The sequence below is a fragment of the Lactuca serriola genome, chromosome 1 (assembly GCF_051521515.1).
Source record: "Lactuca serriola cultivar US96UC23 chromosome 1, Lser_US96UC23_V15, whole genome shotgun sequence".
Taxonomy (NCBI): domain Eukaryota; kingdom Viridiplantae; phylum Streptophyta; class Magnoliopsida; order Asterales; family Asteraceae; genus Lactuca; species Lactuca serriola.
The window spans coordinates 119341112-119356099 of NC_136408.1; the positions used below are offsets into that span (position 1 = coordinate 119341112).

General features: G+C 32.3%; 1 protein-coding gene across 1 annotated transcript; it reads left to right on the forward strand.

Annotated features, from left to right (window-relative positions):
- Nucleotides 1-6101: 6101 nt before the first annotated feature.
- On the forward strand, nt 6102-9342 carry LOC145097963 (putative receptor-like protein kinase At5g39000). Its single transcript, XM_079035646.1, has 2 exons — nt 6102-7160; nt 8293-9342. Exons 1-2 carry the CDS (start codon nt 6456-6458, stop codon nt 8761-8763), a joined length of 1176 nt encoding a protein of 391 aa, XP_078891772.1. The 5' UTR covers nt 6102-6455; the 3' UTR covers nt 8764-9342.
- The last annotated feature ends 5646 nt before the right edge of the window (nt 9343-14988 follow it).

Sequence of the window (14988 nt, forward strand, 5' to 3'; positions counted from 1 at the left end):
AGGGCTTATGCATAAAGGCTCTTCTATAGCTAAATAAAGTTGGGACCTTCGGACTCTAGGGAACTCACAACGTTAAGATTTGAAGTCTTTATCGTCTGGTAAGCTCAAAACACTCATAATCTCAAGCACGGATGGAAATAGCCCTAAAACTCCAAAATCATGAGATCTAATCAACATAAAGAGAATGGTGGAGACTTTTTACTTTCAATAGAAGTTATGGATGAAATAACGCCAAATCCAACAGTCCATTCTCATTCCTTGCTGTGATTCTTCTTTCTTCTCTTCCAAAAGATCACAAAAATGTCCAAGATTAACTATCTTTTCTCTCTGAGCTCACTCTAGATGGTTAAGGTTTCTCTTATGGGAGTAAGGTGGCTGGTGAGGCGGAAATGAGAGCTTAAGGTCCTCTAAATAGGGCCCAACCCCGGAGATTTAGGGTTTCCACTCACAGCGCCGACTCACCGAGTTGGTCTCTCCGACTCGCTGAGTTGGTTGTAAAAACCACTTGGCCAATTCGTCTCTACTCGACGAGTTGGGGCACCCACTCGTCGAGTTGCTCAATCAACTCATAAATAAATGTATAAATATTATACCTGGGAGTCGGGATATTACAGAGAGAGAGAGAGAGAGAGGGAGAGAGAGAGGTGGACCCTCTCTTAGTTTTGTAATTATTAAAGTACTTAAATAAGAATTAATTTTAAAAAGTAATAATAAAACAAAATTGATAAATAAATATATCAATGGTTCATTTTTTTGAAGAGACACAATGTGTAATTAATGAAATTTGTTCAAAATGATCATTGATCCTTAACTTTAATGGTTTAATTTTATTTTTGAAAAAATACAAACAATAAGGATTATTTTTATAGTTTTATTAATTATTTATAAAACAAATAAGTTTAAAAAGATAATAATAAAGTTAGGTCCATTTTGATATGTGAAAGACTTTGAGAATGGCAGGTGATTCTTCTGCATTGAATTTTAATCCATCCACTTGAAAATTATATGTATTACCAATTATGCAACTCATTTAATATTGAAGAGAGAGAAATGTTTCAGTTTTTTGTTCTACACCTACGTCCGAATACAAAAATTAGAACTAACTTTTTGTCTTCTTTCTTCTTTCTCATTCTTTACAAACTACACAGTGCTCTCATTTTAAGAGTTCAATAATTTGTGTGAACTGAAAGATCCACCTTCACTTTTATACTTTAATAGGGCTTGAAACTGATAACTTTGTGTCTCCGCACGCTCAAAAATATTGTGTCTTCCAGTTTTATAAGTTGAAAGACATGGCCTGTCCTCTTATTATATTAATAAGAACTGATAGAATTCTGATCAAGAGGTTAACAGTAACCAAATGAGAGCGAAACTTATTAGTGTTCTTATATTGAAACATTCATTGATTTGGTTAATAACAAAAAAGGAAGAAACACACGTCAAATATGAACCTTTCCCTGGTCACCACATGAAAAAGAACCCAAGGAAAGAAATGTCGGAGATTGCAGTCCATTATCCCATACAATGTCAAAACTTTTAAAATAAAATTCACACTAAACACACATATGATTGCAAACAGGCATATACCCAAAAGGTATCACAGCTCATTAAAATTGTCCCAAGCCCAACCCCTAAGAATGTTTTTCCTAATTCTCACTGCAACCATGGATAACAACTTAAAAGGTTTAAACATATTTCCTTATTCCTATTTGATTAATTGCATCAGCCTAATATGTTTCTTCTAACTATTTGAAATTGAAAACCTGCAAGGAATTAGTTTACAACAATACAAGAAAAACACACACCAAAGCATGCCCTTCCCTAATAGCCCCATGAAAAGAGAGAAAATCACAAAAAAGACGTGCCTGATATTGCCGACCACAAAACCTATCATATAGCTAGTCTATATTTTATATTATACAATGTGTCAATGTAAGGTGACTTGAAAAAATTTTCTTCAAGACAAAGTGTATGACTACGAAGCAATTGCCGCATACCAATCAAAGAATAAGAGATTAAGAGAACTGACGATTGATCAAAAACATTACATTTCATACACATGTATAGAGAATCTGAGAATCATACGCACACACAGAAAATCAATATGTTTAATCGTTAGAAAACCTTGGCAAATCATTCGAATAACAATGACGTGCTTGATAATTGATAATAACAATGAAGGTGATTGAGAATCAGAGATTGAAAATTGATACGCATACACATGGTTTTAAAATAATCATAGAACGACAATCGTTTACCATTTGAGAGTGGGCTGATGAAGAAGTTGCCCTGATGAGAAAGTGGGAATAACAAAGGAGCGTCATGATCGTGTAGAAACATATACCTAGAATCTTTTTTTCTATTTAATATCTTTAACACATAATAGAAGGGCATAATTGGCAATACAAATAAACCAGTGGATTCATAATAAAAATATAGCGTGGAAAAATCAATTCCCTTTGAGAATGATCGAATATATTGAGGTTAGAAATGTCAAAAAAAAATTGGATGTATCACACATATCAATATCAAGACAGCAAGTGGGTCTTTGAATTTAATATATATGGGAACTGAATTTTCCACATAGAGTTTTTATTGGTCCACCGAAATACTAATACATTGACCATGATGTACTTCATTTAATTTCTTTAAATTACACGTTTGTTTCCAAATTAACCTATATTGCATGCATTCTCGCACTTAATTTATTAACTATACTAGTAAATTAAAAAATATTTAACACAAAAATATTTATCAAAGGTTTGTAGCCTAACAGTATCCGGCGTGTTGTGCTTCATTCTTATGGTTGAGGAATCAAGTCCCGTTGTGAATATAGGTGGATTGAAGGAATATTTAACAGTAGATTAGATTTGTCGTTTCAATATATATATATATATATATATATATATATATATATATATATATATATATATATATATATATATTAAAACTATTTACCAAAAGATGGCAAAACATATATTTTTACTTAAAAGTTTTATGGTAAACAAATAACAATAGACTTCATGTTTTTTCAATCCGCCACCACCTCCCTCCCTCTCCAACGCACAGCCCAAGTCCGTCATGCTCTCTTACAGTTATTCTGGATGTATGTTAGCTTGTAATTTCCTCCATCGATTCTCCCGTCTTACATACTACTACAGATCAACAATGACTCGACAACTTGGGTAGATTAGCCAGTCCTACACCTTGTTTTGAAAAACTCGGAGTACAACATTAGAATGTACGTCGTCAGTGTCGAGTATGCTTACAAAAGTAGATGGTATCCTCAAATTCGGGCATGCGCCAACCTCTTCCTTTCATCAATAGAACCCTTTATCCCAATGTACAACAAATACTGATTCCTACATGGTACACCGCCAACAACAATCGGAAAATAATGGAGGTTAATGAGTCTCACGGTGGACGGTAGAGGAGAAGGATTTGTAAGAGGCGTACATAGCACTGAAACCAAAGATTAAGGAGATGAAGAGTAGCAAAGAGATTATTGCAACGACAAAGTGAATGAAAATCCATTTCTTCTCGATTCCCATTCCCATAGACATAACTTTGATTATGATTCTGTAATGCTTTTGTAATACTAGAAAATAGGGATTTTGAATTCTGATCAAGGGTTTTAGTGTTGCATTAAGGATTCAGGTTTTAGTAGAATTGTCATCTCTTTTGAGAAAACAAGCGTATGGAAACTGAGGGCTTAATTTTGATTCAAAGTTGAAATCCACCGGTCAAAAATATTGATGATGATTTTTTGGAAACAAAAAATATGATTTGTCTTTCTTTCTTACGTATTTCTTAATTGAAATTTAAGTATAATACCATCCGTTATACGCACCACATACCACATATGTGGTGGGTGTCACATCAGCATCACATTCTCTTACCACTAGTATGAGATACCTACCACTAACACACCACTCCACCTTATTTTTTTATTTAAGTTTAATTCAAAAATACATTAAAATCATTTTTTTAATACTCGTTTTTCCATTAAATTAAAATATCAAATTACATTAAATAAAAACTACATTAATTGAAATAAAAATAAAAATTACATTACCTAAAATTTAAAAAAAAAAAAAAAAAAAAAAAAAAAAAAAAAAAACATTAAAAAAACTAAAAATTCCAACCATAAATAAAATAAACTACCTCATACGCCTACGTCGGGCTCGAGCCGACTCTTTCATCGCTTGGAAAAGTTCCAAGTCTTCGCCCTCGAGGTCGTCCGCTTTCATTTTCATATCGGTTTTTGTTTGAAGTATCGCTTGTGGCTCTTGATATGATGAGTGTGCTTCGATCATTTTTTGTTCCATCCAAGTCATCACCTCGTATTTTGTTTCTTGAAGATGTTGATGCCGTTTTTTTGCTTTACTTCTTCCAACGGGCCGACAAAGAGGTTGGTCGTTTTTAAAATATAGCGGATCGTCATTGATGTCGATGTGTGTTCTGCCGTCCGATTGTTGGGAAGTTGCATCGGGGTTTCTCGAACTCTTTGAACCAGAAGATTCCGAAGTTCCTTCCGTTTGCTCTTTCCATTTTGGGGCGTCTTTCAATTTTAGCCACGGTTTAATATACAGAAAAGCTTTGCGTGTTGGTGTTGGTTTTTCAAATTGCTCCATGGCCACCTTAAAAACATCAAAATCGTTCGAACCGCTTTTGCGTATGCTTAAGAGGTTGTTGTAGATTCCACCAAACTCGGTGCATTTTAGTCGAATATCTCGCCATTTCGAAGTAATTTGATTGGCGTTTCGAGTTTCATTTTTCATTAACTTGTAGAAAATGGCTTGGACTTTTTTCCAAAAACTTCCGTAAGGCTGACTATCGCCTACAAATGGATCTTCGGAAGCCGTCACCCATGCCTCCGCTAACTTTTCTTCTTCTTCTTCTTTTGTCCATGGATCCCTTTCTTGGGCGGTAGTGGGTCGGGCCGGTTTTTTCCCTTTTTTCTTTTTTGGTTGAGGTGGTGGTGAAGGTTGCGTTTCAACAACAAAATCCGGCGAAAGTGGTGGTTGTGAGCTTAGTGGTTGTGAAATATGAGGTTGTTGTTGTTGTGACGATTGTTGTTGGAGTTGTTGTAGTTATTGAAATTGTAGAAATTGTTGGTATTGTTGTGAAATTTGTTGTTGTTGGAATGACGGAAAAGGTTGATATTATTGTTGGAAAAATGGTGTTTGTTGGATACGGGAACCGGTTTGAAGTAGATTGAGAAAACCGTCGTGGCTTCATAGTCGGGAATTGGCGATGTGTTGTATCTAACGCAAAAGCGTTATCGAGTTTGCGATTTCTATAATTTGGAGGGGTATTTTGGTTGGGATCCATGGTTTTTGGTTGTGAAGATTTAGTATGTAGATTGTGTATAGATATAGAAAAGAATGGTGTAAAAATAAGGAGTAAAAATGTTGTATTTATAGGTAAATAAATAGTTTAATTTTTTTTTAAGAAACTAGCTGTTCAATGGCTAGTGTATCGTTCAAATCGTGAGTGAAATCCAATTGGTCATGCGAGTCCGTTGTCCCGAACACGAGTGACCACGAAAACGAGCCAGCACGAAACAACGGGGTGGTGTGCACGCCCGTTGTTCGTGGCCAGCTCGACCACAAATGTCCTCGTGCTCGGTATACCATTTGGCCTAAGTGTCGATGTCTTATTTGTTTCCGTGGAAGAATCAAAAGCCTCCATGGAAAAATCACCTCTCTTTTGGTAAATAGTTCTAAAAAATAAAATCGTTTGTTAAATATTTTTTCAGTTACTAGTATAGTTAAAAACTCAAGTTTTGTAAAGTTACTAGTATAGTTAAAAACTCAAGTTCTGTAAATTCAGTGAGAGAATGCATGCAATATATAGGCTAATTTGGAAACACGACGTAATTAAATGAAGGGGATAATGGTCAATATATTAGTCTTTCAGTGGACGAAAAAAAACTAACGTAATAATTAAAAAATGTATTAATTATTATATATAAAAATAAAACACTAATAAAATCAATACAAAGCTTGATACATGGACCTTAGGCGCGGTGATATTAGTCCACATATAGACGTAGACTCGCTCAAAAAGTCAAGCCTTAAACTTCACTGCCCCCTTAAACTTCTTCTTCATAAAACCGACAGCAAGTGGCCTTCCGTTAGAAATCCTCTAGTCTCCTCTGCCCAGAACGGCTACGGTCGGCCAACACCCCGGCTGTTACACTAACATATCCATAACTCATCACCTATATCAAAATAGGATGTCTTCTTCTTGGATAAACCTTGAAAATTATCTAATTCCACTCTATGAGATAAAGCGTGCCACCGAAAACTTCAGTGAGGAAAGATATATCGGAGGTGGTGGATTTGGTGCTGTCTACAAAGGACAACTATCTGAACGCTGGCAATGCCGCACAGCTGCTGTCAAGCGGCTAGGTAGGGATAGCTATCAAGGAGAGCGCGAACGAGCTTGAGATGATATCCAGATTCCACCACGAAAACATCATCTCTTTTATTGGTTATTGTGATGAAGGGGTTGAGATGATTATTGTTTATGAATATGCTATGATGGGAAGTCTTGATCATCATCTCCAAGACCCAAATAAGATGAGATGCATAACATGGGTACAACGCCTGAAGATTTGCATAGAGGCGGCAAGAGGACTCGATTACCTTCACTCTGGCCTTGGGGAATATAATAGAGTAATACATAGAGATGTCAAGAGTGCTAACATATTGCTAGATGAAAATATGGTAGCTAAGATTTGTGATTTTGGCTTGTCAAAATTCGGTCCCAGAAATCAGCCAGATACCCAACTCTATACAAAGGTTGCGGGTACCCAGTTTTACTTGGATCCCGCTTACCATGAAAGCCGCATCCTCCGGAAAGAATCAGACGTGTACTCGTTTGGTGTGGTACTTTTTGAAATCATGAGTGGAATGCTTGTTTATCGTGAAAGAAGAATTGGAGATGAGCGACAGTTTCTAATGAATATGGTCAGACGATACCATCAGAACAACTCAGACAAGGTGATTGATCCTCATATAAGAGATCAAATTAAAAGTAGTTCTTTTATGACATACAAAGAAATCGCATATCAGTGCATTAGTTTCAATTTAATGGAACGACCTACACTTTGCACCGTCATTACGAAGATTGAGGAAGCATTAATTAATCAAGTAAGTCTGTTTATCTTATTATTTAACTAGGTGTAAAATTAATGAATAAGATGGGTTTATGTAAAACAAAAAAATTAAATATCAAATTTAAACATTTAAAAGTTTGAATTTATAAGAAAAATTAAAAAAATATTAAATTATTAAAATTAATGTGTTTTTTTTTTCCTTTTTGAATTTAAACACATAATTTAGATAAATAAACAATAGAAGTTAATGCAGTTTTAATTTAGAAATTTTAAAATTAAAGGGAAAGTCAATTAATAAAATTTATATGTATTTATTATTACATTTATTATAATTGTTACATTTAAGTATCACGTGAAATTTGATAAAATTAAAAAAAAAAAAAAACACAAAAAATCATGTGAAAAAAATTTAATTGTAAATAACATAAAATGACATATGGTCAAATCAATAAGAATGAGATGGCAAAAATATTTTTGTTTATTAAAATAGATTATTTTAAGAAAATTTACTTTCGTATATACCAATGAAAACTATGATAGATTGTAAAACATGGTAAATTTCGCAAGTCTTTTGCTCCGGCGAGAATTTGGAAGCCAATGTAATTTAGTTAAAAAGGCTCTTAAATCTTGAAAATTCTAAAAAATAATAATAAAAAATATAATCATCCATTTAAACTGATTATATATGTAAAAGACAATTTCATTCCAAATAGTACAAAAATAATAATAATAATAAACTCGCTTTTACTTATAAATTGTCAATATTTTGAAAACTGACTTTTTCTTAAAAATTGTCATTATTTGAACCCAACTTTTCTATAATAAATGTATTAGCATAACACCTCTTTTCTAGTTTTGTCTTTTTCTGCTCCAATAGAAATAAAAAATAAAAGTTTCAAAAAATGAAATATGAAAGAAAGATAGAATATTAAAAATATGGATGGCTGGAATTTAAATCCAAAACCCATAATCTGGTATAATCGTTTTGTTAAACACCCTTTTAAAATGAATTTGTAAAAGGAAAAAAATGAAAGCCAAGTTGTAAAACATACGTATGTATGTAAAAGAATAGTTCGGGCAAAAAAAAAGTTGGACAAATTTGTATAAAAGAAGTTGGAACCAAATTCTAATGTTGAATTGTTGGGAGTAAAATATGCATTGTTCAGTTAAACATCGAAGATACGGACGTGACCCGGTGGAACATGTTTTCATTCCGAACAGAAACAACACCTTTCTTCATCAAATCTGGAGCAAATTCACATTTAGAACTTGTAATCAAAGCAGACGATCGTGTTCAAGAACCAAAAAGTGGTGAAATGGTTAGGGTTATCCCACGACCTTCTGTTCTTAAAAACATGAGCTTGGAGATGATAAAAGACGTGTTTGCTAAACTTCCAGAAGCTATAAGCCTACTAGCTTTTGCTAGAACAGCAGATGGAATCAGGGTTCGGTATTCTACATTATACAGGAAACTAGCCATGAGTGTTCCAGAGCTGTGGAAGCTAATTGATGAGCTGGATAAAAGTAGTGAATTTCAAGTAGTGTATCCGCACAAGACGAGCAGTAACCGAGAGGCTGTAAATAGTTTCTTTTTTTCCACATCATCTCATGCTCCAAAAAATAGGCAATTACCTTGAAATTATATCTGTAATTTATGTTGTTGTTTTTGGTTAAAAATAAAATAAATTGCTAAAAAAAGTATTAAAAATAAAAATACGTTATTATTCGGGTTTAAAAATATAAGGATGTTGTTTTGGTTCAAATTAAAGGCACCTTTTTGTTTTTGTTTAAAAATACAAGTACATTACTGTTTAGTTTAACTATAAAAACATTAATGTTTTCGGTAAAAAATATGTATATACTTTGTTTTGGGTTTAAGTTCCTTGGGTTAAAACTCCAACGAAATTTCCAAACCATTCGTTGGGTTTTTTGAATGGCTTTAGAATGGTTTGGAAACTTGAAAGGTTAAGTTTATTGGGATTTTAAAAATATGTATATATTTCGTTGGGTTTATTGAATGGTTTGGAAACTTACGTTTTAAATAAAAAGTTAAATTGGTTGGGCTTTTAACGGAGTTCTTACCATAAAATCCACCAATGTTATAGTCTAATTCTATTTTTTCCAAAAAAATGTTTCTTTTTCCGCTAAAGTCATTATATATCTGATGACCTTTTAATTTTACTCATTTAGCAAGCTTATAGGTTGGGAATTGATATTTCCACGTCTCTTTTTTATATATCCAAAGAAATTTAAAGAAGTTGACGATAATGCCCTTCATTTATATCTAGTATGAAAACCATTATTCAGAGATATATATGGACCTGCACAATAGTGATTAATTGACCGCTATCTTCAACGCCAAAATGTGAGAATGAACACCGTCTCACAAAAATGGTGGGACTATTTATGAGTGACAAATATATTGATTAATATAATAGTGTTAATATATATACATATAATTTATTTTAAATCAAGATTGAAGGGTTTCAAGACTTCTTCATTGCTGCCATCTCTTCTTATTTCCCATAACTTCAACTGATAATTTTTTATATTTATTCTTTTCTTCGACGACCTCAACTTTTAATTCTTTTTCTTTTGCGACCCAACTATTAAAGCTTTTACTCTTCTTTTTTTTTAAATGGAAAACTGAAATGGAAACGGGATACTGAAATTTGGATACCGAATCAGCAATTCTAGTCTTCTTATTTCCTTTAAAGACTGATGTAACAACCCGTTATTTCCAATGAAAAAAAGTTAAACCAAAATCAATAAAAGTCAAACTTGATAAATTAAAAGTCAAAATTATTGAGTTGTTAATTTAATAAGGTTAAATTAACAAAGAAGGTAATAGAAATCCCTTAATATATATATATATATATATATATATATATATATATATAGAGAGAGAGAGAGAGAGAGAGAGATAGAGAGAGAGAGATAGGTTCAAATGTTTTTGATAACTATTGTGTGCCTGTGTGCACCAATAGGAATTTAGGAATAATTAAATAATTAAAAATTGTAATAAGGGTAATTATATAACTTTAGCATGCTAATTAAAATAAAATCCCTTAATTAATGGAAATTGCCATAAAAATCTGTTTGACCAACTATTTAACCCTAGCCTTCTATATCATACGTAATATGCCTCCTCCAATTTTGTTATGGACGAATGAACATCGTCTGATCAAAAGAGGTAGTCAAACCTCCTCTTGCTGCAAATATGTTTCCCCATTCAATTGATTAAGAAGATGTTATTCTCGGTGGCTCCATCTCAAATCGAAGCTAGCTTCAACATCGAGGCAATTTTGGAGTCACAAGAAGCCGGTGTATGTTTCTGCATCATTGTTACAGTTCCTTCGATGATCGGTTCTCTAAAGCTTTTCCAAATCGAGCAAATTTCTTATGCCCTTATTTATCCGGTAACAACTCTTAAATTCTCATTAATTACGGATCGTTAACTTGTGATTCAAATTATCTATTTCTATTGTTTGCTGAATTGGATGGTCCAGTAAGGGAAAACCTAACGTGTTCAAGAAGAACGAGCTATGCACATAAGGTGCTCGACTAAATTCCTGAAAGAAGGACCAGCTTGCTTTCTTAGTGAACTGTTGGTGGAATTGAAAATATTCCGATTTGCACACCAACTGTTTGTTAAAATGTCTCAGTGAACTTCAGTTACTTATTCCAAAAAATTTTCTTTCTTGCTTAATGAGTCACTTCCAGTTAGAAGGAAGCATAGAAAAAGATGTTAGTTCGTATGGTTCCAGCTCTTGTATCAGGGCCTTATAATGTAAGTAACATTCTTTATTCATGTGTTCAAGTTGATGAGTTTCAATTTCTTTTATGTGGATGCTCTTCTTTCTTACAAAATAATGTTTTCAAATCTTATATGAAAACCACGTTTCTATGCTTTAATGGGTCTGCCATATATTTTGTTTTTCATTCGGTTATGGAATACAATTCTAGGTTGTTTGTGTCTTATTATTTTTCATCAACACAAATTAATTTACTCTTTGAACCTTGCGGTATGCATTCTAAATCATGTTGCTGGAAATTATGTTTATATGTAAACTATTGCAAGTAAATCAAATATGATTTTTGGCTTGTTTGATGATAATGTCTAACAAGTGTTTGTTGAAATGCCTGAAAGAGTATTTAAAGAATTTAACCTTGTGGTATGCATTCTGTCAGAATTGTTAGCTGTAAATACAATACCTTTGAATGTATTCTATATATTCTATCAAAATAAAATCGATGTATTCTGCCAAAATGTATTATATGTATTATATCATATTCTATGTATTCTACCAGAATATATTAAGTGATAGATAATTGTAAGTAACATGTTTTTAACAAGTATTAGTTTTTGTTGTATTTGTGATAGGAATGGCTGGAAGAAGGCGTTGAAGACCTTGATACTCTTTTAGAATATGTATAATTATATTAGAATGTAAGAATATGTATGAATTTGTATTTAAGTTTGGATGTATAAGAATATATTAGAATTGATTCAAAAATTTTGTTTTTCTTCAATAATATTTTATTAGAATAAAATTCTGAAAGAGCATCATTCTAACAAAATAATATTCTATTAGAATAAAATTCTGAAAGAGCATCATTCTAACAAATAATATTCTGGCAGAATAAAATCGGTAAAAATTTGAAATTGAATTAATTAAAAAATTCAGATTTTTTTTTAAATTAAGAGAATTAATCATCCTTAAAAATCCGAAAATTTCCTTTTATAAATGTAGTTAATTGTCCAAAATACCCTTTTGCTTAAAATTGTGTGATTATATGCTATATGTTACCCCATTGTAATATCATACACCCTCAAATCATGTCCATTGATTAATTTCATCAATTGGTCCAGATTTATGCATTGTGGCACACAATACTTAGTAAAAACAAAATAACCTAAGCCTATATATATATATATATATATATATATATATATATATATATATATATATATATATATATTAAAACAGATCACTCAATTCTTTTCTCACTTTTCTCACCGAATACACACCCATTTTGCTCTCAAATTCATCCAAATCTTTAAACCTTCAGGCAATTATCAACATCCAACCGAAAACTCCATTGTCCAACCGAAAACTCCATTTGTTCAACCAAAAACCCCTTTTCAACACTTCAAATAATTCCAATTAATTTGTATGTATTCCTTAAATAATTAAAGTCTTGTCGAGCACTCTAATTATTATTTAATTTAATATTTAACATATTATTTAAGTTAATATCTCATTAATTTAAATACGACGTCGAATATAATTGTTTTTAGGATAACGTTATCCGCGCGTATATTAGTCTGAGGATCGTTTCTACAGCTCGTTATTTAAACAAGAAGGCAAATATGAGGTGAGTTCATACCCCTACATTTTTACTGTTTTCAATGTTTTTAGGGTGAGGGAGGGGGGGAATAGAAGTAAAACACAATGACTTTTGTGTTTTTATACAAACGATTTCAAACAATTTCAAAACTTTTGCAATTGATTCAAACCGAGTACTACATTTCATAGTAAACTATTTATATATTTTAACTTTTTTGTAACATGTCGAGCATAAGGGTATTTTTATTTCATACAATTAAATTGCAAATGTTTTGTAGTACATTATAGAGCATTACATTTAAACTATAGTTGGTATAGTTTGTGAGCTACAACACTATTTTACTAACTACAAGAACATACATTCAAACTATAATAGGTATAGTTCGGGAAACAGTACTCTATTTTACAAATCCAAGAACACTAATCAGAAACAAGTATATAAACTATAGTTGGTATAGTTTATGGAACACTACTCTAATACATTGATTAATTGATACGATATTAAATAATTATTTAAGTATAATTATTTTACAATACAAAGTACACCACTACAAGGTAATTCACAGAATTTCAAGTACAAAAGGACACTAATACACTACACACGTAAAATAGTAAATACATGGTTGTGAGGCTCAACTTCAATTGTACCCATCGGGGTATAGGTCTAAGTCCTATAAGTTATAGCCTGAGTGTCCTGGATGGAGAGCATGGCTTTGTGTATAGATCTATACATGAATGGCAATCCCACACCTAAATTGTTAGCTACAGTTAGGCTAGCAGGCCTGGGATAACAAACGTCATAATATTCCAACCCCTGAAGAACGCCGTAGAGGCCACTAGTCAGTTTAGCATGGTTATATGAAACTCACAAAAGTATTAACTAAAACATTTGTTTACGGGATTAACACTACTTCAAGGGTTTTATTTTAATTAATGAAACTACAATACACTACTTACACTACAGCTGGTAGTAATCAGGCAATCATGCAAAGGTTTTCATACCAACACTATTACAGTACACTACTTTACATTACAGCTGGTGGTATCCAGGCATTCATACAAAGGTTTTCATACAAATACACTTATATTACACTACTTTCTAGTATTGAGTACACTAATACAGTATTCATTTACAGGGAACCTATATAGCCTATCTATTTACAATACTACATTACATTCACTAAAGAAAATATTAGATTTTCTGGAGATACACTATAACATTTTCAAGTTACAAAGACAAGCATTTTCCATCACAAAAACATACTTATGAACTGACCAACTTAAATTTTGATACACTTTCAAAATCACTTGTATTCTTAGGGAATCGATAATACGGGTAAACCCGCAGCTTTTGAGAAGACGGATCATTTAGAGTCGCGTCTTTTATAATTTTGTTATACATTTTGATGTCATACAAACTATGTATCGAACATATGTAAATACTTTACTTACCAATGTAATGGTTGTGCTTGTTTTGATAACTATTATACAATTGTTGTGATATTGTACATGACATCCTCCACCCCCGAATGTTTCCGCCATTCCGGTTTAGGGGTGCGACAGATTGGTATCGGAGCATTGTTTATAGTGAACTAAGTATATAAAACCTTACATGAAATACGACTATAAACACTATGGGGCCGAAACACTCTGAACTAAAAGTATAATTTTAAAATATAAGTATTTTATAAGAAGTATACAAGTATACATACATATAAAAAACAGTATCACAAGAAGAACAAAACAAAAGTATTTAGAGGCTGGACATTACGATTAAACTTTGATAGTTTTGTAATCATATCTAGGATAAATATAGTCTGATCAACGATATTTATTTGAGATACGACCAACATGTTTTTGGGAGTGAATGTGGTGTTGCAATAAGTCTAAAACTTTCCAAAGCACTATACAAAGAAAATACTAGAACCGAACATACAAATAAAATACTATAGGAGTATTTTATAGCACTACTATACTAGAGCCAAACATGTGAAATAAAAAGAACCCTTGCTGAGAGATCTATAATTGCTAAGTGTATACATATAAGTTATATATAAATAAGATTTTATAAACTTGGAATAGGTGGTTTATCTTTACTTCCTGTTACTTGATTGGTTGTGGACTTAGAGTAGGATCAGTTAGTCGAAGGTCTATTAAGTTTTAGTTATATATAATTTGTGTATGCCATGTGATTATAAGGGGGATCACGCACAAACCACATTATACAAATTCATTCGAAGTGTTGCTCTAAATTTTGTGGCGATTGTTTACTTGTATTAGTAGACTTCCACTACAAATCACTTAATAGAACACTATAACTGTTAGGATAAGATATACCTTGTCCAATATCACCTGACTCATAACTACTATAGAGGAATTATCATCATTTTCTCTTAAATCAATATAGAGAAAGATGCCTCGAAAGAAGTCCAACAGAAAGAGTATCAATCCACCACTGCCACCACCTCCTAAGTATAACCCTGCTGTGTTCCAAGCAACAGTAACTGCTGC